This window comes from Primulina eburnea, unplaced genomic scaffold (assembly GCF_022965805.1).
Source record: "Primulina eburnea isolate SZY01 unplaced genomic scaffold, ASM2296580v1 ctg739_ERROPOS11973397, whole genome shotgun sequence".
Lineage (NCBI taxonomy): Eukaryota > Viridiplantae > Streptophyta > Magnoliopsida > Lamiales > Gesneriaceae > Primulina > Primulina eburnea.
Window position 1 is genome coordinate 2,112,800 of NW_027331510.1, and position 24,027 is coordinate 2,136,826.

Here is a 24,027-nt window from a genome sequence, read left to right on the forward strand (position 1 = left end):
GACTTCCCGTCATTATTGTTGTATCCTATTTAGTGACGGGATTATACCGTCATTAAATCTAATTTAAATGATGAAAAATCCCGTCATTTTATTACCATTTTCCCCTCATTAAATAATATTTTAATGACAACAAATCTCCTCACTATATAATCATTTACCCCTCACTAAAAATCAATCTCATAATAAAATTAGCCCTCATTAAATTATTAATTACCCTCATTAAAAACTTTTTAATTGTGATGAAATTTATAATAATTTTTTTATATGAATTTGTAATTATATTAAATATGGCATTACTAATAAAATATGAATTCCGGAACAAGCAATTTTGTTGAACAAAATATTTTACAAAAGCAACTACATCCAAATCTATTCAAAATATACAGAATTGTCCAAAATATGAGTTCCATTTTAATGGATACATGGAAAAACTCCATGGAGTACAAAAATATTTGAGGACCAAAAAATAGGGATCAATTGATAGTTGTTTCAAAAATCAAGTTCTAATTTCCTAATCGATCAAATGCTTGAATTCTTCTTTGAAACACCATCCGATTAAGGCCACCTCTTAATTATCTCCCGTCAGCATGTCATCTGTAAAATATAAATAGAAAAAATCAATTATAAATATAGATGTACTCAAAATGATTAAATGCCGATAATAATGTCCAATGAGATTAAATTCTAATGAGTGGTAGAAAATACAAAGCGTAGATCTTGAAACTGCGTGTTTGGAAATATAAGAGAAATAAATCGCAAGAACATCATATGGCATCATATTTTTTTATTCAGAAAGAAATTCAATTTCTACAGTTTATAAATTGTAAAATTTCATAAGATTACACATGGAAATAAACAGAAGCATTATTCGAGCATATCATTATGGAATGCAGAACTAGAATTTTTTCAACAGAAACATAGGAAAGAACTTACTATATTAGAATCCAAACGCATCAATATCAAGATGACATCATATAACTGAACAGCATGCTTGAAAATATAACTGAAGTAGCAAAACACAAGATTTCCCACCCCTAATTGACATCTTCTTAGATGGGATATAATTGCAGAGAGGTTGGGTTTCATGCTGGTTTTTGGAGATCTAGTTGTATTCACCCCTAATGCGAACCAATACATTTTTCTCACTATTTTAAAACAACCATCAATATGCCTCTCCACCCTCCGCCTGAAGTGAGGCATTGGCTGCCATAATTTTTTTAAAAAAAATTGTCAGAACTCACATGACTTTGATAATTTTTTTCAAACAAAGGTTATTTTGATAAACCACATGAAAGGTACTGGAAACTGGTACGATGGAAATTGAGTACTCTCATATCTCATATTCAATTCAATTCAATTCACACCCACATTTGCCGTAAGTTTCTAATCAATTCAAATCCCCTTCCCTAAATTGAATTCACACCCACATTTATCGTAAGCTTCTAATCAATTCAAATCCCCTTCCCCTCCAAACAGAGCATATGCCAAGTCAAAAGATTATTAGAGAACTAATGCTAGGGATTCAAAGACAATGTGAAAAACTCACCTTCACCAGACATTGTAGGTGCACTTGAAGTTGGTTGGCTTTCATTCTCGATTTTGGCTAATCTACTTTCAATTCCATCCATGCGTCTCTTAAGGTTATTATTTTCTTCTTTTTTCTCATGGAGCTTAGCCTCAAGATCTTTTATATAAGCAGCTTCTGAAGCTTTAAAATGTTTTCTTTTCATTCCACCTCCGAAACCAAAGACATGGCTATGACGCTGTGGTCCAAAACACTTTTCAACAACCGCAATATGTGAGAGTGATGCATTGGATTGAACAGTCTTCACAATCTCATCCTACAAAGGTAATCACTCATATGCCATTTAAATAAATGATAAATAACAAATTTAGGTTAAAAGATTAAGTAATGATAGTTACATATTTTTTTTGCTCTTCTGGCTCAACAAACTTTCCATTTTTATGTCGAGTCTCGTAGAAAATTTTTGCAATATCAGGTGGGTTATTATCCTTGCCTCCATGAAAGATAAATAAAAGACAAGTAAAATATATATGTTAATTAAGCAAAATCATCATATCATATAAATAAAAAACATAAGAATTAATATAGATGTTCATGACCATGTCATATATTAGTTGTCTGTGCGGCTTGCTTCCAGTTCGATGAGGCATTACTCCGTTTACCCGATTATTAGAATTCTGGTTACTTGTTTTCTACAGAAATCACAAACCAATATTACAATCATCACTTCCATGATTACAATTTAACTCGAAAATGAAGATATTTCTTATAACATTTGAACTGGCATTATTATACCTGAAACTCATCGGTCAAGAACTTATTAGTTACAATCCATTCCCATTCTTTAGCACTAAACCCTTGCGGCACATTTTTTAAAACTTCAGCTTTAGTTTTGCAAGGTCTCACATAATCTACATTCAAGGATGACCTCCATGCTGTCCACAAAGCTCCCATATGCTCCAAAGTATGCTCACGATATAATTCTATACTACGATTGAAAAAGCATTCCTGCAACATATTCATAATACAACAGTAACAAATGACATTGTCGTGAGTTTTGATGGGTTGATTTACCAAAAGTTAACATATATTAGAATATTTTATTAGCTTTATACTAACAATAAATACAAGTTTAATTGAGAAGCCCGAGAATAAGACAACACATTTTCAAAATCATCTAAAATTAATAATGTAATTCACCTACCTTCACCGCATCCCACATGTGTTGCTTGTCTGATTCAGTCAACTCCTTCCATGTTTTCACTTGTATAGGGCATATATGCTTGTCGCGCACGATTTTCCCCAAGTGTCTTGACCAACATTTGTGATTTTTTCCCACTGCACGATTGTTGTAGAATTCGATCTCCATTTTTTCTCCACTTTTTAGAGCTGCAATTTTCTTGTTCTTATTTTTTCCTCTAACTTTTCTCGCCTTTTGAGGTGCTGAATCTATTCAATGAATTGAAGCAATAAATAATTGTATCAAGATTTCAATTTTAAATCAATAGAAAACTCATAAGACGCTACATTTCAAATATATTACACTTACCCTCAACATATTTGTCTGTAACAACATACTTCGATTCACCACTTGCACCATCTTCAGTCATACGAGTAAATTTAGCAACAAGATAATGACCTACAGCTTCAATTGGTATTTGAAAATCCTGAAAAAATCATATAATTACAATAATAAATGATAGTTCATGAAACATTAATTAAGTTTATTTAAGCCAAACAACTTGCCTTGTTGATCGTACATTCACTGATAGCTTGCAAACCAGTCTCGATATCAAAGTTCTTCGAAATAGTTATAAACCACTGAATTTTACTAGCTTGTTCAGTTCCGTTTACCACATCCCCCCGTACTATGACTTTCTCATTTGTCTTGAAATCACCCAATATCGTGGCATCTCTGACTTTTGGAACTCTTGGGATAGAATCTGTACAAATTTAAATAAAATAAATCACTGATAAAGAGAAACACATAAAAAAAACCTCAAAATAAATAGCTATTTATCAACGCTACCAAATGTTGGATTGTCTTGAGGCATTTTGAAAAGCAATGGTTGGGCAGTTTCATCTACATCTACATAAATCTCTATGTTCTCCACCTCTTCATGTTCTTTCAACATAGCCAATAAATCTTTATCATTTCTCAATGGCTTACCATCCCCATCCGTGACTTTGAAACCAACAGAATAGATGTCAACGAACTTTTTACATATGTTCAGGATATCCAAGAAAGAACTATCCTCTGTAAAATCTCTTTCTTTCCATTCATCTTCTCCAAAATGAACAATGAGAATATGGGCTGAAGTTCCACCTGTTGGAAGACAACAATTTTTTTTTACAATTATATCAATATATTCACTTAAAAATAGAGATATTGACCTAAAAAATTGCAGAAATTATATATAAATTATAATGTTTACATAAATTTTAGAGGTTTACCAACTCTTCCTTGATTGCCGATGTATTGAGCTCCTTGTTCTTCAACCTGTAGCCTTTGAATTCCCCCCATGCCCTTGTGGGCTGATGCATTTCCTGCAAAACAACAAATAAGATAATTCAAGCATAAAATAATTATATGAATATCAACCATTAAAGTTTTAGGAAAAAAAAATCTATCTAAGATATCAGTTTAGCAAAGAAAATACCAGTAGAATCTCCAAGAGGCCTCGTTTTATGTCCATATGTACGCTCCTTGGCCAACTTACCAGGTGCTAAAAATTTTACAGGCTTCTGGATGTTGCCTACATTACTTTTTGCGAGCATTGATTTCATCTGTTAAGATAAGCAATGCAATAGATTAGTACAAATAGTAAAAACATGAAAATAAACCAGAATGAATAAACAAATAACACATAAAAGAATGGACATATTTACCTAACGGGAATAACATGAAAAACAACTAACAAACATGATATGTTGGAAATACTTCTTCAAACTGCAATTCGCTTTCTCTTTCTTTTGTTTGTTGGTAAGTCAACTACTAGTGGCTCCAAATCTGTTCTGCTCCATATGTTTTTACCATCTACAGCAAAGGAAATTGGGCCACCACAATCAAAATTAAAAGATTCGGTATGTTGATATGCTTCACCAAAATCATCTACATCATTTCTCTCGTCCTCTATTTGTTGTGGCATCTCATATAGATCCCGAGGTTGTGTCTTAACAACAACATGCCAACCTTTATTGGTGTTGTCAATGGCATAAAACACTTGTGAAGCTTGATTGGCTAGAATAAAGGGTTCATTTGTTTTCAAAAGACGATGACAATTAATGCTAGTGAATCCATATTCATCTACTTTGGCTCCTTTCTCGTTATCATGCACATCGAACCATCTACATCGAAATAAAAACACACGCTTTCCACCAAGGTACTGTAGTTCAAGAATCTCTGTCAACACTCCATAATAGTCAACATAATTCTTCTCACTTCCAATATCACCGATTACACACACCCCAGAATTTTGTGTTCTACATCCGTTGTCCTGAGCTTCAATCCGAAACCTATATCCATTGACAACATAACCACTGAAGCATGTAACATACATCAAAGGACCACGGCACAATGATAGCAGCTCATCATATTTAGTGTTTTGGTCTTGCATTTGAACTTTTTCAATCTACAAATAAATTATAATGTAAATAACCTGAACAAATAATCTTGTTCAACACTAAATAATTTACAACAATAGAATCACTTACTTTCTGTTTAAACCAACCAGTAAAATTGCTATTCCATTCGTCATCCGATAGTTGTGGTGTATTATTTTTCTGATTTTGAGAGTACTCTCTGCGTTACAACATTAATAAGAAATGCATATATATAAAAATAAAAGAGAAATGGTTGTTTAGAGGCATTTGAACTTACTCGAGGAAAGGTTGTACTTCATCGCAATTCTTTAAAATATAGATATGAGCTTTTTCCCATTCATCATCATTGAGAATACGACTCATCCCAGCTCCTAATGATCGTCCACGTTGTGAAAAAATGGATATTTCACCCTTATATTTATAAAAGCCACTATCACAATTTCGCTCAAGTCTACTGAATTTTGTCTTAATGTCTTTCAAGTATCTTGAGCAAAGAGTCGTACACTCCTTCGCTATATAGCCCTCTGCTATTGAGCCTTCCGGATGAGCCATGTTGCGAATAAGTTGTTTTAACTCATACAACATACGCTCAATAGGGTACATCCATCGATATTGGATAGGTCCACCAAGTATAGCCTCATTAGCCAAATGAACAGGCAAATGCACCATGACATCAAAAAAAGAAGGTGGAAAAACTTGTTCCAATTTGCAAAGAGTAATTGGAATTTGGGATTCAATCTTTCGTAACTCATCTACCTTCAATGTTTTAGCACCCAAACTAGTAAAGAACAAAGACAACTCAATAAGTGGTTCACACACTGATTTAGGGAGAAGGCCACGTATCCCAAGAGGAAGTAGATGTTGTAAAAGGACATGAAAATCATGACTTTTCAAACCTGAGAGTTTATGTTCCTTCATGTTAACACTTTGAGAAATATTAGATGAAAACCCATCCGAGACTCTTAATTGCTTAAAAAATAAGCAAAAAAGGTGTTTCTCCTCCGCAGATAAAGTGTAGGATGCAATGGGCAACTCAAGCTTATCCCCCTTACGAATTGGATGCAAATCTGGTCTAATTTTCATAGCTTTCAAATCAAGACGAGCTTGGACATTGTCCTTAGTCTTCCCTTTCGTATTCATAATTGTCCATACTATATTCTCACATAGGTTCTTTTCAATATGCATCACATCCAAATTGTGTCTCAACAAAAGAGAACTCCAATATGGAAGTTCAAAGAAAATACTTTTCTTATTCCAATTATCACCTCTTTTTTCATGTGATATTTTCACCTTCCGTTTAGCAGCTTTAGTCAATATGATTCCTTCAAGGTCATTCACTTGAGCAAGCACATCACCACCTGAAAGTGAAAGTGGAGGCGGTCTTACCTCTTTAGTTCCATCAAACAAACTCTTATCTTTTCTCCATTTGTGGTTTCTATGAAGATAACGTCGATGACCCATATAACATTGCTTTTTGCCATTAGCTAACCTCATAGAGCAAGTGTCTTTGTTACAACAAGGACATGCCATCTTACCTTTGGTACTCCAACCAGACAAGTTCCCATATGCAGGAAAATCATTGATTGTCCACAATAAAGATGCATGCAATTTAAAATTTTGGCGAGTTGAAGCATCAAATGTTTCAATGCCTAGTTCCCACAACTCCTTCAACTCTTCTATCAAAGGTTTAAGATAGACATCAATAGCATCTCCCGGACCCTCGGGACCTGGTATGAGACTTGAAAGGATAAAATTAGATTCTTTCATGCACATCCATGGAGGCAAATTATATGGAATGAGTATAACTGGCCAAATGCTGTATGATTTTTTTGAATGAGTAAATGGTTGGAAACCATCACTAGCTAGACCAAGTCGTACATTTCGAGGTTCAATAGAAACATCTTTATGCAGATCATCGAACGACTTCCATGCCACAGAATCAGCTGGATGTCTCATCACTCCATCATCCACTCTTTTTTCATGATGCCATCTCATAAAAGAAGCTGTCTTTTTTGACATAAATAACCTTTGAAGCCTTGGCTTTAAAGGAAAGTAACGCAAGGTTTTCACTGCTAATTTCTTGCCATTGTCTCGAACTTTGGTATCCCGTGTATGGCTATTTTCTTTCCATCTAGAAGCACCACATATTTTGCATATGTTAGACTCCTCTTCTTCCTTCCAATACAACATACAATCATTGATACACACATCTATTTTTTGATAAGAGAGACCAAGATCTTTAATAATTTTTTTGGCATCATAATAGGATTCTGGCAAAGTTGAACCAATTGGGAGTATTTGTTTCAACAGTTGTAGCAACATATCAAATGATTCATTACTCCACCGACCAATACTCTTAATGTGTAATAGCTTGACAAGCACAGATAATTTTGAGGCATCACAACCTGGATAAGTTGGTTGCTCAGAGTCCTTTAACAATCTGTAAAATTTCTTCGCTTCATCATTCGGTTCCTCTGTATGCTTATTCTCACTTGATGAACCAAATTCTGATCCACTTCTATCAAAACCATTCATGTTAGGATACAAATCCCTTAAGATTTCATCACAATCACTGCCTTCCGATTCCTCGTCATCAGATGAAGACTCACCAAACCTTTCACCATGGTGATACCAAGTTGTATAATTTGGCATTATTCCATTCACATTTAGATGCATTTCAACCACTTCACGAGATCCATAATCAGTGTTATTACACTTGACACATGGACATCGAATACTATTCTCTTCATCTGTCTTCTTAAATGCATAATTCAAAAATTGTTGAACTCCAGCCTTGTATTTTTCATTGAATCGATCATTGAAAAAACACATCCATTCCTTACTAGGCGCCATTTTCCTTTTACGTATGAATTCTTGTTCAAAAGAATCTGCAATAGATTGATAAGCAACACAACAAAAATATATGTTTTGTGATGCTAAAAAATGATAGTTTCAGCCTACTATTATCATAACTAGTGTTCAAACGCATGTGAAACCAAAAAAATATAACTTAAAAAAATTGTAAAGGGCAAGAAAAATCAAACAATTCATACAAATTAGCAGTTTTTTTTTACCAAATTGAATTTATATTTTTAACTACAACACATCTCCCATGTTTTGAGGATCAATATATAAAAATTAGACAATTTTAGCCTTTGTCAAAAACTGATTTTCAAATATATATTAGAACACAAAAAATAACTAAAATAAAAAATAGATTGATGTAAATAATATGAATAAATAGTATATGAAAATAAGAAAACCAGTATTATACAAGCAACAGGGACTTCGATATCTGTGAAACATGAAAAATTTTTAAGGAAAAAAAATACATTAGCCGTTTCTTAACAACTCACTAGACAAAAAATAAGGACATACATAGAGAAAGCATGGCCCATAGCTAAATTAGCTACTACTAATAATATCCGGGCCACCTAATAATGGTTCTCCAAAAAATGGTAAATCTAAATGCCAACTTTTTAGTACTATGCTCGACTGACGATAAAACAATGATAGAAAGCTAGTTGCCAAGTACAGTAGGCAATTTGTCCAAATTTACTTGTCATCTTGCAATTTTGTTGGGACGAATGTGGACTGCTGGTCCCCTCACACACATTTGCACACTCAATACAAGCTTAGAAGCATAAAATAGGCCAAGTTCATATTCAACACTTAACGCATTTGACATTTTTCGAAACTGTGCAAGACTAAATTATTTTAGGAAGAAATTATGGTCAATTGGTTCTTTTTGCTAGATCGTGTAAGCCGTTCTTCTGTCCGTATAGGATACATATAGATGTTCAGAATAGAAATATGAAAACATGTTTCAATTTATTATTACATATGTTGCGAGGTATTCAAATCAAATGACATGTTGCATGTCTTTTAGGGTGAAATAAAAAAAAGTAATGCAATATTGAATATGTAAAAAGTGCAAGGGAAAATATTATTCACTGTACCTTTTTGTGTACATGATGAAAATACCTATTTAATTGCTCTAAGATTAGATTTTATCCTCACAAGAAAAACAAGCAGTTAAAACTCCAATTTTCATTCCCTTCCTTTCAGAAGTAGCAGTATTACATTTCGGTGTGTGTCGATCTATAAAACATTTAACCGTGACAAATCTGAATTGAGAGGAGGATTAATTCAGCGTAAGTAGATAATACATGGGTAACAGGCTAACAGCCAACAGGTCATATATGCAACTGTGGATAAGCCCAGGTCCAGCATCAATCCTATCACTAATGGAGATGTCAAGATAACAGAAGATCATATGACCACAAAAATATTGCATCTTAAGTCTTAACATTCCACACTTAAATTTTCATCTAAATTTCTTAAATTTCAACCACTATATGTTCTTTTCTCTATAACATCAGATTTTCAGCCGAGATCGATGAACTCTATTGTCTTTTATTGTTCATAAATGATTACTTAACACTAAATACAACTTATTTTACTTTAAGTTGCATCTCCTAGTCAGAATACAGTGATATGGCCCGCCACAATCAAGAAGATGGTAGGCTGACTTTACTTTTACATAAATCATATTAATCTTTACTTAGATTAAAGCAAAAAGTGTGTCCTAATAAACGAAAGGCCCCACAATAATGACTTTCATCACAATTTGGTGGAATCTCTTTGTCCGTGAAATACACAAAGCTATGAGAATAAATTTCTTTTTGGAGATTAAAATTGGAGGTTAACATCTTGACCATTAAAACAAATATAAACGAAAAATTTGGTAAATTTAACATTTCAATTGAACGCAAACCTTTGTTGTAGAAAAGCCGCCGCAGGGATTTCTCTATCGCACCAAGAATGAGAGATGGAGACGCTAGCTGTACGTGGAGTGTGGTTAGGGAAATTTTTTATTTTTCAATAATAATGAAAATAGGATTAATCCATTTGGTGGGAACGTGTGGTTAGGGATTTTTGTTATTCTTCAATAATAATAAAAAATATGATTAATCTATTTGGTGGGAAATCTGGCGCCTAAAATTAGTACTCAATTATGAGGGGAATTCTTTTGTACGAAAATAATGACGGGATTTGTCAGCTATAGCTATGAAATTAAGAATTCGTCACTAATAATTTAACTTTTTAACTATGCTTTTTTTTACCCTCATAAAAACATCAAAAATTATGTTTTTAATGACCATTTTTTTATACCCTCATTAAATTTTGGTCATCATAGATCAACTTTCTTGTAGTGCAACTTGTTAAGGTAATTTCTGTGTCTGGAAACTCTTAAATGTGTTGTGTATATTATATATATACATCAAACAACAAGGATTTTGCAATGCTCTCATGATTGGATAACCAAATCATTGACAAGTATTTGGTCCGATGACTTGAATAGGGGAGAGGTTGGTAAATGGATTGCTTTCATTGCAGTCGTATTAAGGCTTTTCTTCCCCCGACCACATTTCCCAGGTAACAAGTAGGTCGTCTTGGTTATTTTGTATCTCTTTTCTGTCCTAATACTGTGTTAAAGTGAAACCTTTGGTCTAACTCTACAATGGTTGCAGACTGGCTGGAGATGCCTGCAGGTTCACTGATCCTTCTATTGGTAGTTGCCCCCGATTTCTTCGCTCATACTCTGAGAGGGAACTGGATTGGAGTAGCAATATGTCTTGATATTGGATGTTGTCTACTGCGAGAACACATACGGGCATCAGGTGGATTTAGGAACTCGTTCACTCAAAGCCATGGGATATCGAATACGGTTGGGATCATTCTCCTGTTGGTGTTTCTTGTCTCGGCTATGGTCACACGCATCGACTGACGTGTTATACGGGGTTTTTTGTTGTCCAGAAATCAAGTTATGAACACCCCCATCAAGCTACATTTGAGACTCTAATTATTTGATATTATACGTAAAAATAATGGGATTCATACGCTGTCAACTAAGTCCTCAAGACTCATCCTCCAATGAAGAAAGCGTGGCTCTTTTTCAATTGGGCAGCGAGGAGGAAAAATTTCAAGCACGACCAATATACGTACGCTACTATGTTGGATATTTTTGGGGAAGCAAGGCGGATATCATCAGTGAAGTTTGTGTTTGAGCAGATGAAGGAGAGGGGGATCAAGATTGATGCCGTGACTTACACTTCCTTATTGCATTGGATGTCTAATGATGGGGATTGGGGATGTTGATGGGGCAATTATGGTCTGGGAGGAGATGAGGGCAAAGGGATGTGGTCCAACAGTTGTTTCTTACACTGCTTACATGAAGATCTTGTTTGATCACAAGAGAGCGCCGGGAGATGCTTTGGTCGGGCTTGTCACCAAATGTATGCACATATACGGTCCTCCGGTATCCTGTACGTGTATCAGAAAGCGCATGAAACTTTTAAAATGGCTGGGGAAAGTGATTTTCTCCTCAGGCAAGTTAACCAGCAGTTTAACAATGATGATGTCTTGAACCAGGGATGTATCTAAGATTTTTTTTCTTTGGGGGCTTCACCTCTGAATTATAGAAAATCGAAAGTGTGAAAAATCTAAAACTTTTATTTCAAAATAATATAAGCATAAGCAAAGTAATATTCGCAATTTATGTCAACAAAGTTATATGTATTACTTTAGATGCAATCTACGGTTTTTTCAAAAGATTAAACTTATCAATTATATACTCAAAATCAATATCACAAGCAATCTATCTCAATATAAAAAGAATGAGTCTCATGTGAGACCGTCTCATGGATCATAATCTGTGAGACGGATCAACCCTACCCATATTCACAATAAAAAGTAATACTCTTAGCATAAAAAGTGATATTTTTTCATGCTTATATTTGATGGGTAATGACTCAATTTAATCATTTCAATTTAATCATTCAATTTATTATTGAAGCCCAAATTATTAATTATAAAAGCTCAAGCCCACAATTAAATATAAAAGCCCAAGCCCACTATACACTCCAAATAAATCTATAAATAGGAGATAAGTCTCATTATTCAAATGGAGAGGATTTTATGCTTAAACTTTTTAGCTTTCAATTAACATCTTTGAATTATTTTCTGACTTGAGCGTCGGAGTGTCTATGCCGGGCAAATCCCGGCGCCTCTTACGTTTGTTTGTGACGCAGGTGATAACCCACAAAGATCTATATCCACCAGCTACTTGGACCCGTTTACGAACCAACAGAGTAATTCGAGTAATCACAATTTTTGGCTACATCAACTTGTTATGATGGGTAATGACTCGGCTAAGATAACTGCAGTAAAGGGACTGCGCCTGACGGGTAGGACGGCTAACGGCTTCTCTTCAGCATTCATTGCATGAGACCCATGGCCAGTAACGTAGGGTATGGATTTCACGGTTTGCGAGGATGTGCGGTGTGCGCGGCTATGGGCTTCTTCTTCCCATAGACTAGGGGAGTGTTTGCTTCACTTGCTGCTTTTTTTTTCTCCATTATCCTCCTGACTATGAGTAGATGAGCTTTCGTTGACGTCAGCTTCGTCAGCTCCGCCCCGCTGTTGGGACGCTAGGAGTTGCGCCACTGCTTCAACCGCTGCACGGGTGGCTTTCTCTTCTAAAAGGGTTCTCAGTGCTTCTTGGGTGATTTGTATCCCTATAGGAGGTGGGGTTACGGGAGGTGTTTGCCCACCACTATCAGCATCATTGGAGTTGTGTGATTGAATATTCATTCTCAATGACGAGGTGAAAAGTTCCCACAGACGGCGCCACGCTGATGTAGCCAAAAATTGTGATTACCCGAATTACTCTGTTGGTTCGTAAACGGGTCCAAGTAGCTGGTGGATAGAGATCTTTGTGGGTTATCACATGCGTCACAAACAAACGTCAGAGGCGTCGGGGTTTGCCCGGCGTAGACACTCCGACGCTCAAGTCAGAAAATAATTCAAAGATGTTAATTGAAAGCTAAAAAGTTTAAGCATAAAATCCTCTCCATTTGAATAATGAGACTCATCTCCTATTTATAGATTTATTTGGAGTGTATAGTGGGCTTGGACTTTTATATTTAATTGTGAGCTTGAGCTTTTATAATTAATAATTTGGGCTTCAATAATAAATTGAATGATTAAATTGAAATGATTAAATTGAGTCATTATCCATCAAATATAAGCATAAACAAAGTAATATTCGCAATTTATGTCAACAAATTTATATGTATTACTTTAGATGCAATCTACGGTTTTTTCAAAAGATTAAACTTATCAATTATATACTCAAAATCAATATCACAAGCAATCTATCTCAATATAAAAATCATAGCATTGTTGAGATATTCTTGATTTATTTTGTTGAGAAATTAGGTCTTGAGAAACACATTAACTGTAGATCAATATCGCAGTTCTCAAAAGATGAATGAAGTAGTATAATGTTTTAACAGATGCAAAATGTCGAATATGAACAATGAACGCACCGAGACATACACGGAGTACAGTTTTTTTAAAACAAATTTGTCTCATTTGGTATATGCTTCGAGAATCAAGTTGGACGATTGTTTATCAAGATACAACGAGACAACCAGTAACAACCTATCACAAAGGTACTACGACGGCGAACTAAAGAAGCATCTGAACTTTATCACGATTTGGAGCAGAGTAACATAATACAGAGACAAGAAGAGAAATGAAAGTAATATGCTAGTGTTAGAGATGTTTGAAGGCTCAAGACTGCCTCTATATTTAAGCACTTGATTTCCACATAGACAGTCATAGACTGGCAATCTGAAAAGTCAAAGGTTGCTCAGCTGAAACACAAACAATCAGACATATGGAAGTTTACATCCAAAAAGATTTGGAGTGTATTTTTGAAAATAAAAATCCAGGAAAATAGTAAAAGTCTGGTGAACCTTGGTGGACATTTTTGCATGCCCGACATTCGATGACTTATGTCGCACTTGTGCGTTTGCGCACAAATCACATTTTCCAATGCAAATCGAGCTCTTGATTTGTTCGATTATTTATGTTGCTAATTCTCTATCGATCAGTAAAAGTTAAGTCAATAAGATTTATATTTTTATTTTCATACGTTTCTTTTTTGGGATAAATTTACATAATCGTTAATACATTGCTGACAAAGCAAATTTTTGGTTCAATTGTTTTGATAATTATAACTGGAGTGACATGAGACCGTCTCACGGATACTAATCTGTGAGACGGGTCAATCCTACTCATATTCAAAATAAAAAGTAATAATCTTAACATAAAAAATTAAATTTTTTAATGGATAATCCAAATAAGATATCTGTCTCACAAATTCGATCCGTGAGACCGTCTCACATAAATTTTTGTCTTATAAATATTACTTTTTTAGTTATTTTGATTCTTAATAGTAATAGAATATCAACTCGATTATTTGATTTTTGGGGAAGATAATGGAGTAAATTTAAAATTTGAATAATTCGATTATTGACTATTTATTTAACGTGCGGAGCAAGTTCCAAAATCCATCGGGTTTTAGATTTTACGTGGCAACACGCTTGCCTTATCAGACAACTGTCCCACGCCAGCCACTCCACCTTTTTCGGATTATCCGTAAATGAAAACAAAGACAATCCAACCACGTCATCTCGTGCGAGTTATCCTGTACTCCTCGTCTATTAATCTTTTACTGTGGACCCGTCTCTACAATTACCCATTTTTATCGGCGAAATTGCAATTCAGTCCAGTTTTTATTCCATTAATTTTTAGATTAGAAAATAATTTATTTTATTTAAATCACTCGTGCATTAAACACTCCTAAAATTCATGATTGCCTTTTGAAAATAAATTTTGTCGCAAACCCTTTTGGAACGAATTTCTAATAAAAAAATTCATATTTCAATAAAGAAAAGGGATATTGTTCCTCTATTAAAAATTTCAAAATGTAAATAATATATGTATAGGGTGTTGAATGTAATTTTCGAGTAATCAGGTAGTGCAACACGCCCTGCCGTAGCCAATAATTCCTCCACATTTTTCATAGGGCTATTTATTCACAGGTTTCACGTAGTCGAATCGCCGCAGCGAAAGTTTTCCCGAATATTCGCATGTTAATCATCGTCAATGGCGTTCAAGAAGTCGTTAACGAAACGCCTGTTCAACATATCAAGAATCCCAACCCCATCCCTAACAAATTGTCGTGTTTCCTCGTCATCAATGGCTGTGAAAGCAGCCGCGTTTCATCGTCGAGAAACGCCTGATAAACTAGACCATGATCCGGGAGACGACACCGTTTTCCGGAGATGCTTCCACCGCATCTCGGCGTCTGTCGCGTCACCTGAACTGGGGTTTTTTCCCACCGGAGAAAGGCTCTTGGACGAGCTTCGGGGGATGGACATTGTGAAAGAGCGGATCAGGATTGGTGAAGTGTCGCCGCCGAAGGAGATGTTGACGGAGGTGGACACGAAAAAAGTCCTCTTGGTTTCGCAGATTGAGATTTTGAAATCGAGGCTGAGGAAGGTTGAAAAGGGTTGTGTTTCTTATTCGGAGTTCTTGCATATTTGTGTTCAAGAATGCCCAAGCCATGATCATGGGATTAAATTTGCTAAATTGCTTGATGAATCGGGGGCTGTTCTTGTTCTTGGAAATTTTGTCCTCCTCAGGCCCGAACAGGTTGGTTTTTTTGTTCTTTCTTTCTTTCTTCGTCTTGTAATTTATTTTAAACCACACCATGTGTTCAATGATTTTTTATGGCTTTCTTGGAATTAGAAGTAGTTGGGCTAGATCAAAATTGATTTTTGTATTTTATATTTTCAAGATTTAATTTGGAGACCTGAGAACTGATTAGCTTTTTTATGATGTGTGTTGTGTTTCAGTGTTCTTCAACAGGAAAGTGAAATGAACCGAGATCTCTTATTACGAGATGGTGACTTTTATTTGGAGCGGATCACTGCTCAATGCATCAGGATTTTAAACTGATGTTAATTCTTTAAAAAAAGCCTGGTCGGTCTGCAAGAGATGATTTCCCATGATTTGAGCTGAAAAAATGTTATTTAAGGGAAATACTAGAAAAATTCGAAACCTTTATTTTTGCCCGCCCCTTGCACGCCTTTGTCTTGGTAGCAATCATTTATGTGACATAAAACTACACCTCTTATTGCATAAAGGGGGCCTGAACTCTTCAAACAAAAAATTTGAACATTTTGTGTAATTTTTCAAAATGTGCTGCTTCACATGTTAAGATGCATTGAGCTGGCAGTTAAACACGTTTCTTGCCCTCCACAGAATTTGTAGGTCCGTCCCCTCCTGGTCGAGGGTGTGCGAAGTTTTATACGATTAGTGAGAAGGATCGAATTTGTTTTTATGAGTTTCTTTTTTTTTTTGAGGAGGGGAAGCGAATAGAGGAGGTGGAAAGAGCATCCAACTTCAATTCCTTTTTATTTCATCTTCTATTGATTGATTAACGTAAGACTCTGTTGAAAAATGACGGTGAATGGAGTGCAAGATCTTGCTCATCTCTAGTTTAAGCTTTTTCGGAGGGAAAAGTCAAAAGAGATTGATGCGGTGGCTAGTATTTGGTGTCAAACACTCGCATAGATGTGATCTTGACAATGTAGGCTAGCTTTTTGACTGGTACACTTTTTGGTGACAGAGAGGTTAGCTGAGAAGGAAATAGAAGGTAGGAGGATCTGAAAATTTATTAGTAATGAATGACTAAGAATATCTTGTCCTAAACTTGAATGGCTCATTAAAAATGATCATATCTGAAACACAGAGGTGAACTGAATCCAAGTTTACCCAAATCTTGTGTACCTTTTCATATGATACAGGTGATGAAAGCCATCCAAGGCCTAATCCATTCACCTGCAGCCCACAATCCAAGCGATCCAACAATGAAGGAGCTCCAAGAAATGGAGAAGCGGAAGTCAGCCATCAATAAGAAAGCAGAACAGCTTGTGAGACGTGAGCTCTGCTGTGGATTAGCCTGTTTGGTCATCCAGACAGCTGCGCTCATGAGGCTAACGTTCTGGGAACTTACATGGGACGTAATGGAGCCTATCTGCTTCTATGGTACGTCTATATACTTCATAGGCAGATATGGCTTCTTCCTAAGAACCTCCAGAGAGCCCTCGTTCCAAGGGTTTTTCGAGAGCCGGTTTATCACCAAGCAGAGGCAATTGATGAAGCTTCAGAATTTTGATGTCGGGAGGTATAATGAGCTCAAGAAAGCTTGCTATCCTGATCCAATGGCACCCCAAGAACAATTGAGAACGTAGAAGTTCTGATCTTTTCTGAGATGGACATACAAATTTTTTGAGAAAGAATTGAGTTAAGTACAGTTTTGGTTTTTAAATTTTTATATTTAGATACTCAAAAGAGATGTATTTCTCGGCGGCAATGTCATCACCAATGTATTAAATTGAGGCTTTTTTAGTGTTGAATTCGAATTATCTAATTCTTCTTTTGTGCTGCATGTTATTCTACAACTGTGTTTTGCACGTGTTCTTTGGAATATATTTTGAACATTTCGTTAATGTAATTGAAGATGGTAGCGTATTTATAAACGTTCCAACCAATTGGATTGACAATAAATAATAGGGAACGTATTGTTTTAGTAAGATTTATGTTATCGGAATGGTACTCAGCGAAGTGCTCGTCGAGGAAATACAACTCTCTCAAGTTTTGCAAGAGACCGAAGATTCGAACCCCAGCCCTCTTTAATTTTTTTTATGGGGCAGAGGATTCAAACCTGACCCTAATTTAAATTTTTTCAAGTGGCCGGAAATCCAAACCCCCGCCGCTGCTTAAATATGTTTTAAAATTTTTTGTAAGGCCGAAGATTCAAATTCTGAAAAATTTTGGTTTGTTTACTTGAAATAAATCATTTTTCAGTGAACATCAATATACATCCTTAGATGCGCTTTTGAGGTAGTTAGAGGTTTGCAAAAATGAGATACTTAATATTTACTAGTATATGTGATGCGAGGTCTGAACCAGCCTACCCTACTGCTGAAAATTTTCACTGTATACAAACGCGAGAATTCAGACAACATACACCAGCTATGAGAATTAGAATAAGCCGTACATAAAATGAATATTTATTGACTAAATAAAATATATGATCATTATACATGACAAACATGAGAGATATGTGCTAATCCAACAATGAAGTATTTATCAAATTGCACCTATAAGCCTTTCTTATACATTATCAGCATCAATACTCTACATAGTTTAACAGCATCAAGCACATCCATCAGGAAAACATACCAATATCCTGATCCGTGCTGCCGGGATGATTAATGATCCTACGTAGAATCAACGTCCTAGCCATCCTCGTTTCTTGAGTGCACTTATTTGCATGGTGACTCAAGTCATGAATCGTCTTGATAAAGCCATCAACTTCTTTTCTGATCTCCTTCATCGCTATCACCACCACCTCGTCATCTTCCCGCACCACGAATTCGGCATTTCCCAATAGAGATTCAATCTTGATTCGAAACTTCTCGACTAGAATCCTTATGCTGTCCAAATCTTTGATGATGATGTAACTCCCAATCTGCATTGAACTAATGAGCTCTCTCTGCCTCATCAAATCCTTCTCACAGTTTTTCCAAATTGAGTTAAGCCATTTTCCCATTGACCCTAAAGGCACAGCCGCAGCTGCAGCCAGAGCCACCACCACCGGTGGAGCAGTGACAGCTGCAGCCACCACTGAGCAAATCAAAACCGAAACGAAAGCTGACACAAATATCACATTAGACACCTTCTTCCATGCTTTCAATTTCTTTAGTTTCTTATCTAGCTTCTTCTTTTTTGTCTGCAACTTCTCTAACATCAAAATTTGTTTCGAGTAAACTGAATTAAATGCCTTAAAGAACTCCTGCGTAAAGGGATCCCCTGCCTCCCTGAATCTCCTCAATTCCTCTACAGTTTTTGAATAATTCTTAACAGGCCCTTCTCCATTGTACTCGCCATAATGTTCTTCTTCGAATTTCTTGAGCGCTATATTGATAATTGACTCTACAATCCCGGCTTTTTTGAGACAAGAATCAAGGGCAGTACAGAAATCTAGGGTTAACAGACTGTTCTCAAAGTAATCGTTGACTAAATCGAAGAGTTCTTCGTTTTTCCAAATGTCTGTCTTGTTTCGCAAAATGATTTGAACCACTTCATGATTCATTTCCAGTAAACTCTCGGTGACATCGCGAAGAGAATCTAGGGAAAGAGCGCGAACCTCGAGGTCAACGGCTATGGAGTTGATAGCTCTGGCCGTGCGGAGTTGGACAGTGGAGTCAAAGCTCCGTAGATCCGGATCATCTCGACACGCTGCTTCGTATGAGTTCAGATCGGCGTCATCGGTGTTTGAGTTTGGATCGGAGGTGGATCGAGATGGTGGGCGGCCGCTGCTACTGCTACCTCCGTCGGTCTCATCGGCGTTGAAACCCGGATTGAAGGTGGTTCCAGGAGGGCGGTGGCGGCTGCTGCTGCTGTTTCCGTTCATTTCATGGGCGTTTGTGTTTGAATTGGTGGTGGTTCGGGGAGGCGGCCGTCGGCGGCTGCTGCTGGTTCGCCCGATTCTGAGGCTCAATTGATTTCCCATTTTATGGAAATCGGATGATTCTTGAACTGGTTTGGCAAGTGTAGGAGTGGGGGGGGCGGAAGTGCGGAGGCGACTGAGATGGCGATCGGAGGCGCGTAGAGCAATCGATGTGAATGTTACTTCTTCCTGGAGGTTTCAGTGAGAGTAGAGGAAGGAGAAATATTGGCGAATTTAAGATTTTTAAATTTAAAAAAAAAAAAAAACAGGTGACCCGACCCGAAACTATTTTGACCGTTGACCGCGTCAGATAGGTGTGGTTGACTATATAATATATTTTATGATTGCATCTAACAATGCAACTTTTTTTTCAAAAAAATACATATTTTTTTAATTTTGGAATATCTAAAAACCATACATAAAGTTATTTATAAATTTATAAAAAAAAATATTGGTTAGAATATAGCAATCAGGTTAATTAATTTAATGTAGTAAAATGATATTATATTTTTTATTTGAGTTTAAGATAATTATTTAACGAATGAATATGAAATGATATTATTTAGTTAGCTTTTTAAATACATTATACTAATTAATTAATAAAAAAAAGTAGGACAAAATTAAAATTTTAAATCGTACAATAGTTCAAGCGTACGTTCTAATTATTTTACCTAATATGAATAATTACTGCACTCCAAGATAATCTCTTTCAATAATTGTATTCATTATAATAAATGAAGATTGAATCATTGATATTATTGATTTTGATAACAATTCTCTTATCGAACATTTGTCACTTTATCAAAAGTTATAATTGTTGATATTTTAAAATACATTAAGTTGTAAAAATGTTCACCTACGTGGCAAAAAAATTAAAATTTTAGAAAGAAATCATATAATATTTTGTGAATTTAAACAAGAATGTAAAACATATTAGATTAAATTCGAGTTGCATCACAACAGTTAAAATTTAAATTTGGTAAAGAAATTATGATCGAGTGACACATGAGATTAAGTGGGACAAAATATTACAAACTTCTGTTTAATGTATGATATATGTTGACCACTTTAAAGTTTAGTACAATCTTTTAAGAAACCTTGGAACTACCGGGAAATATCCAGTTTTTTTTTTTTTTGTAGCAGAAGCAACTGTTTTCTGTTGTTATCTCTAGCGAAAGACTTGATTCAAAGGTTGAACTAAATGTGATCCGATAAAAGAACAAACTGTCCGTTGAAACATATTGTAAAAAAAAAAATCACTCTTTTATTAGCACAAAGAACTCGCACACATCAAATTCATAGCAAGTGAAACGGCACATATCAAGAAAACATATATCCAATATAAGAAGCTTCAAATAAATATGGTACACAGTGGGAATAGATGTTTTCCAAGCAAGATTTTCTCTCCGAGATATAATCCGCTTATTTTATCAATTTACTCCAAATAAATGAGCAATTCAATGACAATAGTGCCGAAACCAACAAAATTTCCATTCCTTTTCAAATCCCTCTTCTTCATACTCTCTACTATGAATCCACCATAAAAGATTCGTCAATGAGTTCCCGTCATCAAAACCATTTAAAGTTCGAATATTATCTAATGCGTATTTTTTGTCATAGATTCCTTGAAGTGCATACAAGAATCCCTTCCAACCTTCTCCGACCCCTTCCCTTGCAAGAGCTGGAAAGGTCCACGCCACAAGCTCTTTTACGAAACGTATATCCGAGAATAAAGCTTCGCTGATTGGCAGTAGAGGCAGGAGTTGAATTCCGAGTCGACACTCCTTCCATTCGGCTGGAGCAAACCAAAGGCCGCTGTCCCTTTTGGTAGACCATAGAACACCAACTACTCTGTTGTCTTTCACAAATTCTTTCGGATACAAATTGCTCTCCTCTCTCACATGCCACCAAGTCTGTGCTGCCTGTATTTCAAAAGCTGATATAGTGGATCCAACTGAAATAAGGTGGCTATCTCCATATGCTAATCCCATTAGAGCAGCTGAATAATATGCATTCACAGCCTCACTTGTGCTTTCTTGGTTACGACCATCTGCAAATTCGGTTAAACCTCCAGCCCAAGAATGCAATTTCCATATGTCGAAACACCTCAAACGGGTATAATTTGAGTTTGCTCGCCTGCTTAAGTTCATAAAATCAGCCATGAGTGAATAAGCTTGGGGCCTGTACTTCCTCCCCCAGGCAGCATCAATTTTGGCAAGCACAGCAATTCCATACACAAAATACCCAAGGTGATAGTGATGATCATTATAAGTTCCAAATCCAAAATCAGCCCCCGCATCCGTTGATCCTTGTTTAGTGACTAATCCACCCCATTTCGCATCATACAAGAATCCATTAGCACCAAATGTCCCATCCAACCAGGGTTCAATCGTATCCTTTAAGAACTTCCTAATAGCCGGAATCACATCAAGATAACATATTTCTTCAGCAATAAGTGCTAATCTTGCACCTCTAGCAATCAATTTCCCATAAAAGTAAGAAGAGGAAGTTGCTATTGTACCCGAATTCAAAGCATCAACATCTTTAACCAGAGCTCCAATTATTTTCGGATATGATTCATCCTCGATCCCCTTAACAGAATACCAAGTTACAGACACAGGATCACTTTTCAACACCCAAGAATCACCAGCAACACCAACAAGATCGCCATCAATACTAATATACTTGAAATCCTCTAAAATGGTAACTGAGCAATCGGTACCCGATAGAAGACGAAGATGGAGAGGATGCGCAAGCATCAATAAATCCCCCCAACCTCTCTTTTCCCATCTATATTCTAAACAAAATGGCTTGGTGAAAACTGCTTCACCGCTCACAGGATAACAAGAACTGAATCGATCTAGAATGGCTTCAAATCTTGGGTTCGAATCAGGCAACAACGCGATCCTAATCACACCCGAAAACATTGTCGAGGTAATCCTACTTAAGTCATGGCTTAAACTTATTGGCGAAGACGAATACAAAAGCCAATTCTGATTGTTATTCAGCTTAATGGTGTATTTAGTACAGGAACTATTGGGAGACAATTCAAGAATGGCATGAACTGTAGAAATAGAAACTCCAGCGCTACTCATCACATTACATGTCAAAAAGGGACTCCCCCTAACAAGATAGAACCTAATATTGTTGGAGGGGAAGTCTAAGGTAACGCTGAGGTCATCAAAGGCAGATACCACGTGGGTTGAAATTGGATTGGGGTTATTCAAGGTGGATATGGTGAGATCATCCCTGAAAGCCTGGTAAATGAAAGCAGGATTGTCGGATAGAGATGGGAAACAAAGGGAAAGAGAAGATTGTGATGATTTGACCAGATAAGGGTGAATGTATTCGGGCTGATCGCCATTTTTTAGGACAAAATTTTGGAAAAAAGAGTTTGTGGGCAAGGGGATGGAGAGGAGGTGTGAGGCGAAGAACAAGGAGGGGTCAGGGAGTACCGAGGAATAGGTTTTAGGGAAGACAAATGGGTGAGAGCGTGGTGTTATTTGAGCGGTCCGCGGCGGGGACATGGTGGGGGAAGATGGCTGCGGAGGAGAAGCGGCGGGCGGGGTATTTGGTTTCTTTCCTGGCTTTTTCTTGAATGGCTCATTGACGATGGTTTTGACTTTTCGTCTAATTTTCTTCAGCATGGTTTAAATTTACAACTTAAAAATAACAATAAACTATAATTTTTCCAAGTAAATACGTAATTTTCAATTTATTTATGATCTATCCAATGGCGTGCGAGACTTATTAGTTTGAACTAAATGAAGAAAATGGAGATTTTTTCAATAAAGCAAAAAAAAAAAAAAAAAAAAACTTGCAACTGTTTCTTTTGCCCAAAAACATAAAACTTTAATTTTCAAAACATATTTGGTCAATAATTTTCAGATATTTATAAACTGATAGTCGATTTTACTTACAAGCATTTGGCGATCGGCAATTTGCAAGACTTGCGACATGAACATACGTGGAAAGATGAACACGAAATAGTTCGCAATTTGAAGCCAAGTTTAGGAATATAAATAGTAAGTTGATGATGCTAAACAAATAACTTTGTATCTTGAAAGCCAACTTTGGGTTAATCCAAGAAAGAAAGAAAAAAGGATGAAATTGGTATAACTATTGGAGTGGTTGGACTGCTTAAATTATGTGGGTTCTCTATGAAAGCAAGCCACGTTAGGTATCTACTTGTTCAACAAGTCAAGAAAATAGTGTATAGGAATTGGAATAATGTATAGGAATTGGACTATTATAAACCACTTCTCGATTATATATAAAATATTAAAATATATAAATCTTCACAAAATGTGTACGATTGCCACTCACCTTTCAATATATTCTTTAATATGCATATGTTATATTCTTCCGATTATATATTATTTTTGAAATATATGATATAATTTGGACAAGTAGTTTAAAAATATTTTTAGTATTTTATAAGTGAAAAAAACTTAAAATGTGT

General features: G+C 35.9%; 5 protein-coding genes across 7 annotated transcripts; 1 reads left to right on the top strand and 4 right to left on the bottom strand.

Annotated features, from left to right (window-relative positions):
• Positions 1-334: 334 nt before the first annotated feature.
• LOC140822255 (uncharacterized) lies at positions 335-10,000 on the bottom strand. 3 transcript variants are annotated; one of them, XM_073182997.1, is made up of 12 exons: positions 9,906-10,000; positions 4,186-4,312; positions 3,980-4,072; positions 3,555-3,851; positions 3,272-3,468; positions 3,075-3,192; positions 2,730-2,974; positions 2,321-2,533; positions 2,124-2,217; positions 1,924-2,021; positions 1,547-1,841; positions 335-594 (listed from the first exon to the last, which is right to left on the bottom strand). In XM_073182997.1, the coding sequence occupies exons 2-12, from the start codon at positions 4,310-4,312 to the stop codon at positions 569-571; spliced, it is 1,803 nt and encodes a 600-aa protein (XP_073039098.1). In that variant the 5' UTR covers positions 9,906-10,000; the 3' UTR covers positions 335-568. The 3 variants fall into 3 exon arrangements, 2 of the variants coding, with proteins under 2 accessions (XP_073039098.1, XP_073039099.1); XM_073182998.1 differs by lacking the exon at positions 9,906-10,000 and adding an exon at positions 4,415-5,064; XR_012115916.1 differs by lacking the exon at positions 335-594 and having other exon boundaries at positions 1,794-1,841; positions 1,924-2,217.
• Positions 4,471-7,981, bottom strand: LOC140822206 (uncharacterized). The gene is made up of 3 exons (XM_073182944.1): positions 5,406-7,981; positions 5,240-5,327; positions 4,471-5,157 (listed from the first exon to the last, which is right to left on the bottom strand). The coding sequence occupies exons 1-3, from the start codon at positions 7,979-7,981 to the stop codon at positions 4,471-4,473; spliced, it is 3,351 nt and encodes a 1,116-aa protein (XP_073039045.1).
• A 5,049-nt stretch (positions 10,001-15,049) lies between the features above and the next one.
• Positions 15,050-17,475, top strand: LOC140822181 (calcium uniporter protein 2, mitochondrial-like). Its single transcript, XM_073182919.1, has 2 exons — positions 15,050-15,697; positions 16,855-17,475. The coding sequence occupies exons 1-2, from the start codon at positions 15,149-15,151 to the stop codon at positions 17,299-17,301; spliced, it is 996 nt and encodes a 331-aa protein (XP_073039020.1). The 5' UTR covers positions 15,050-15,148; the 3' UTR covers positions 17,302-17,475.
• Positions 17,476-18,107: 632 nt separating this feature from the next.
• LOC140821960 (UPF0496 protein 1-like) lies at positions 18,108-19,797 on the bottom strand. The gene has a single exon (XM_073182648.1). It carries the CDS (start codon positions 19,626-19,628, stop codon positions 18,282-18,284), a length of 1,347 nt encoding a protein of 448 aa, XP_073038749.1. The 5' UTR covers positions 19,629-19,797; the 3' UTR covers positions 18,108-18,281.
• A 1,086-nt stretch (positions 19,798-20,883) lies between these two features.
• On the bottom strand, positions 20,884-23,662 carry LOC140822024 (glucan endo-1,3-beta-D-glucosidase-like). Its single transcript, XM_073182749.1, has one exon. The coding sequence runs from the start codon at positions 23,210-23,212 to the stop codon at positions 21,023-21,025; it is 2,190 nt and encodes a 729-aa protein (XP_073038850.1). The 5' UTR covers positions 23,213-23,662; the 3' UTR covers positions 20,884-21,022.
• Positions 23,663-24,027: the final 365 nt, after the last annotated feature.

Coding starts and splice junctions, on each gene's coding strand:
- LOC140821960 (XM_073182648.1), bottom strand. CDS start 19,628: ATGGGAAATCAATTGAGCCTCAGAATCGGGCGAACCAGCAGCAGCCGC.
- LOC140822206 (XM_073182944.1), bottom strand. CDS start 7,981: ATGGCGCCTAGTAAGGAATGGATGTGTTTTTTCAATGATCGATTCAAT. Junction 5,328..5,405: donor GAAGTACAACCTTTCCTCGA/GTAAGTTCAAAT, acceptor GTTGTAACGCAG/AGAGTACTCTCAAAATCAGA. Junction 5,158..5,239: donor CTGGTTGGTTTAAACAGAAA/GTAAGTGATTCT, acceptor ATTTATTTGTAG/ATTGAAAAAGTTCAAATGCA.
- LOC140822024 (XM_073182749.1), bottom strand. CDS start 23,212: ATGCTGAAGAAAATTAGACGAAAAGTCAAAACCATCGTCAATGAGCCA.
- LOC140822255 (XM_073182997.1), bottom strand. CDS start 4,312: ATGAAATCAATGCTCGCAAAAAGTAATGTAGGCAACATCCAGAAGCCT. Junction 2,534..2,729: donor ACATGTGGGATGCGGTGAAG/GTAGGTGAATTA, acceptor AATATGTTGCAG/GAATGCTTTTTCAATCGTAG. Junction 2,022..2,123: donor ACAACTAATATATGACATGG/TCATGAACATCT, acceptor TTATCTTTCATG/GAGGCAAGGATAATAACCCA.
- LOC140822181 (XM_073182919.1), top strand. CDS start 15,149: ATGGCGTTCAAGAAGTCGTTAACGAAACGCCTGTTCAACATATCAAGA. Junction 15,698..16,854: donor TCCTCCTCAGGCCCGAACAG/GTTGGTTTTTTT, acceptor CATATGATACAG/GTGATGAAAGCCATCCAAGG.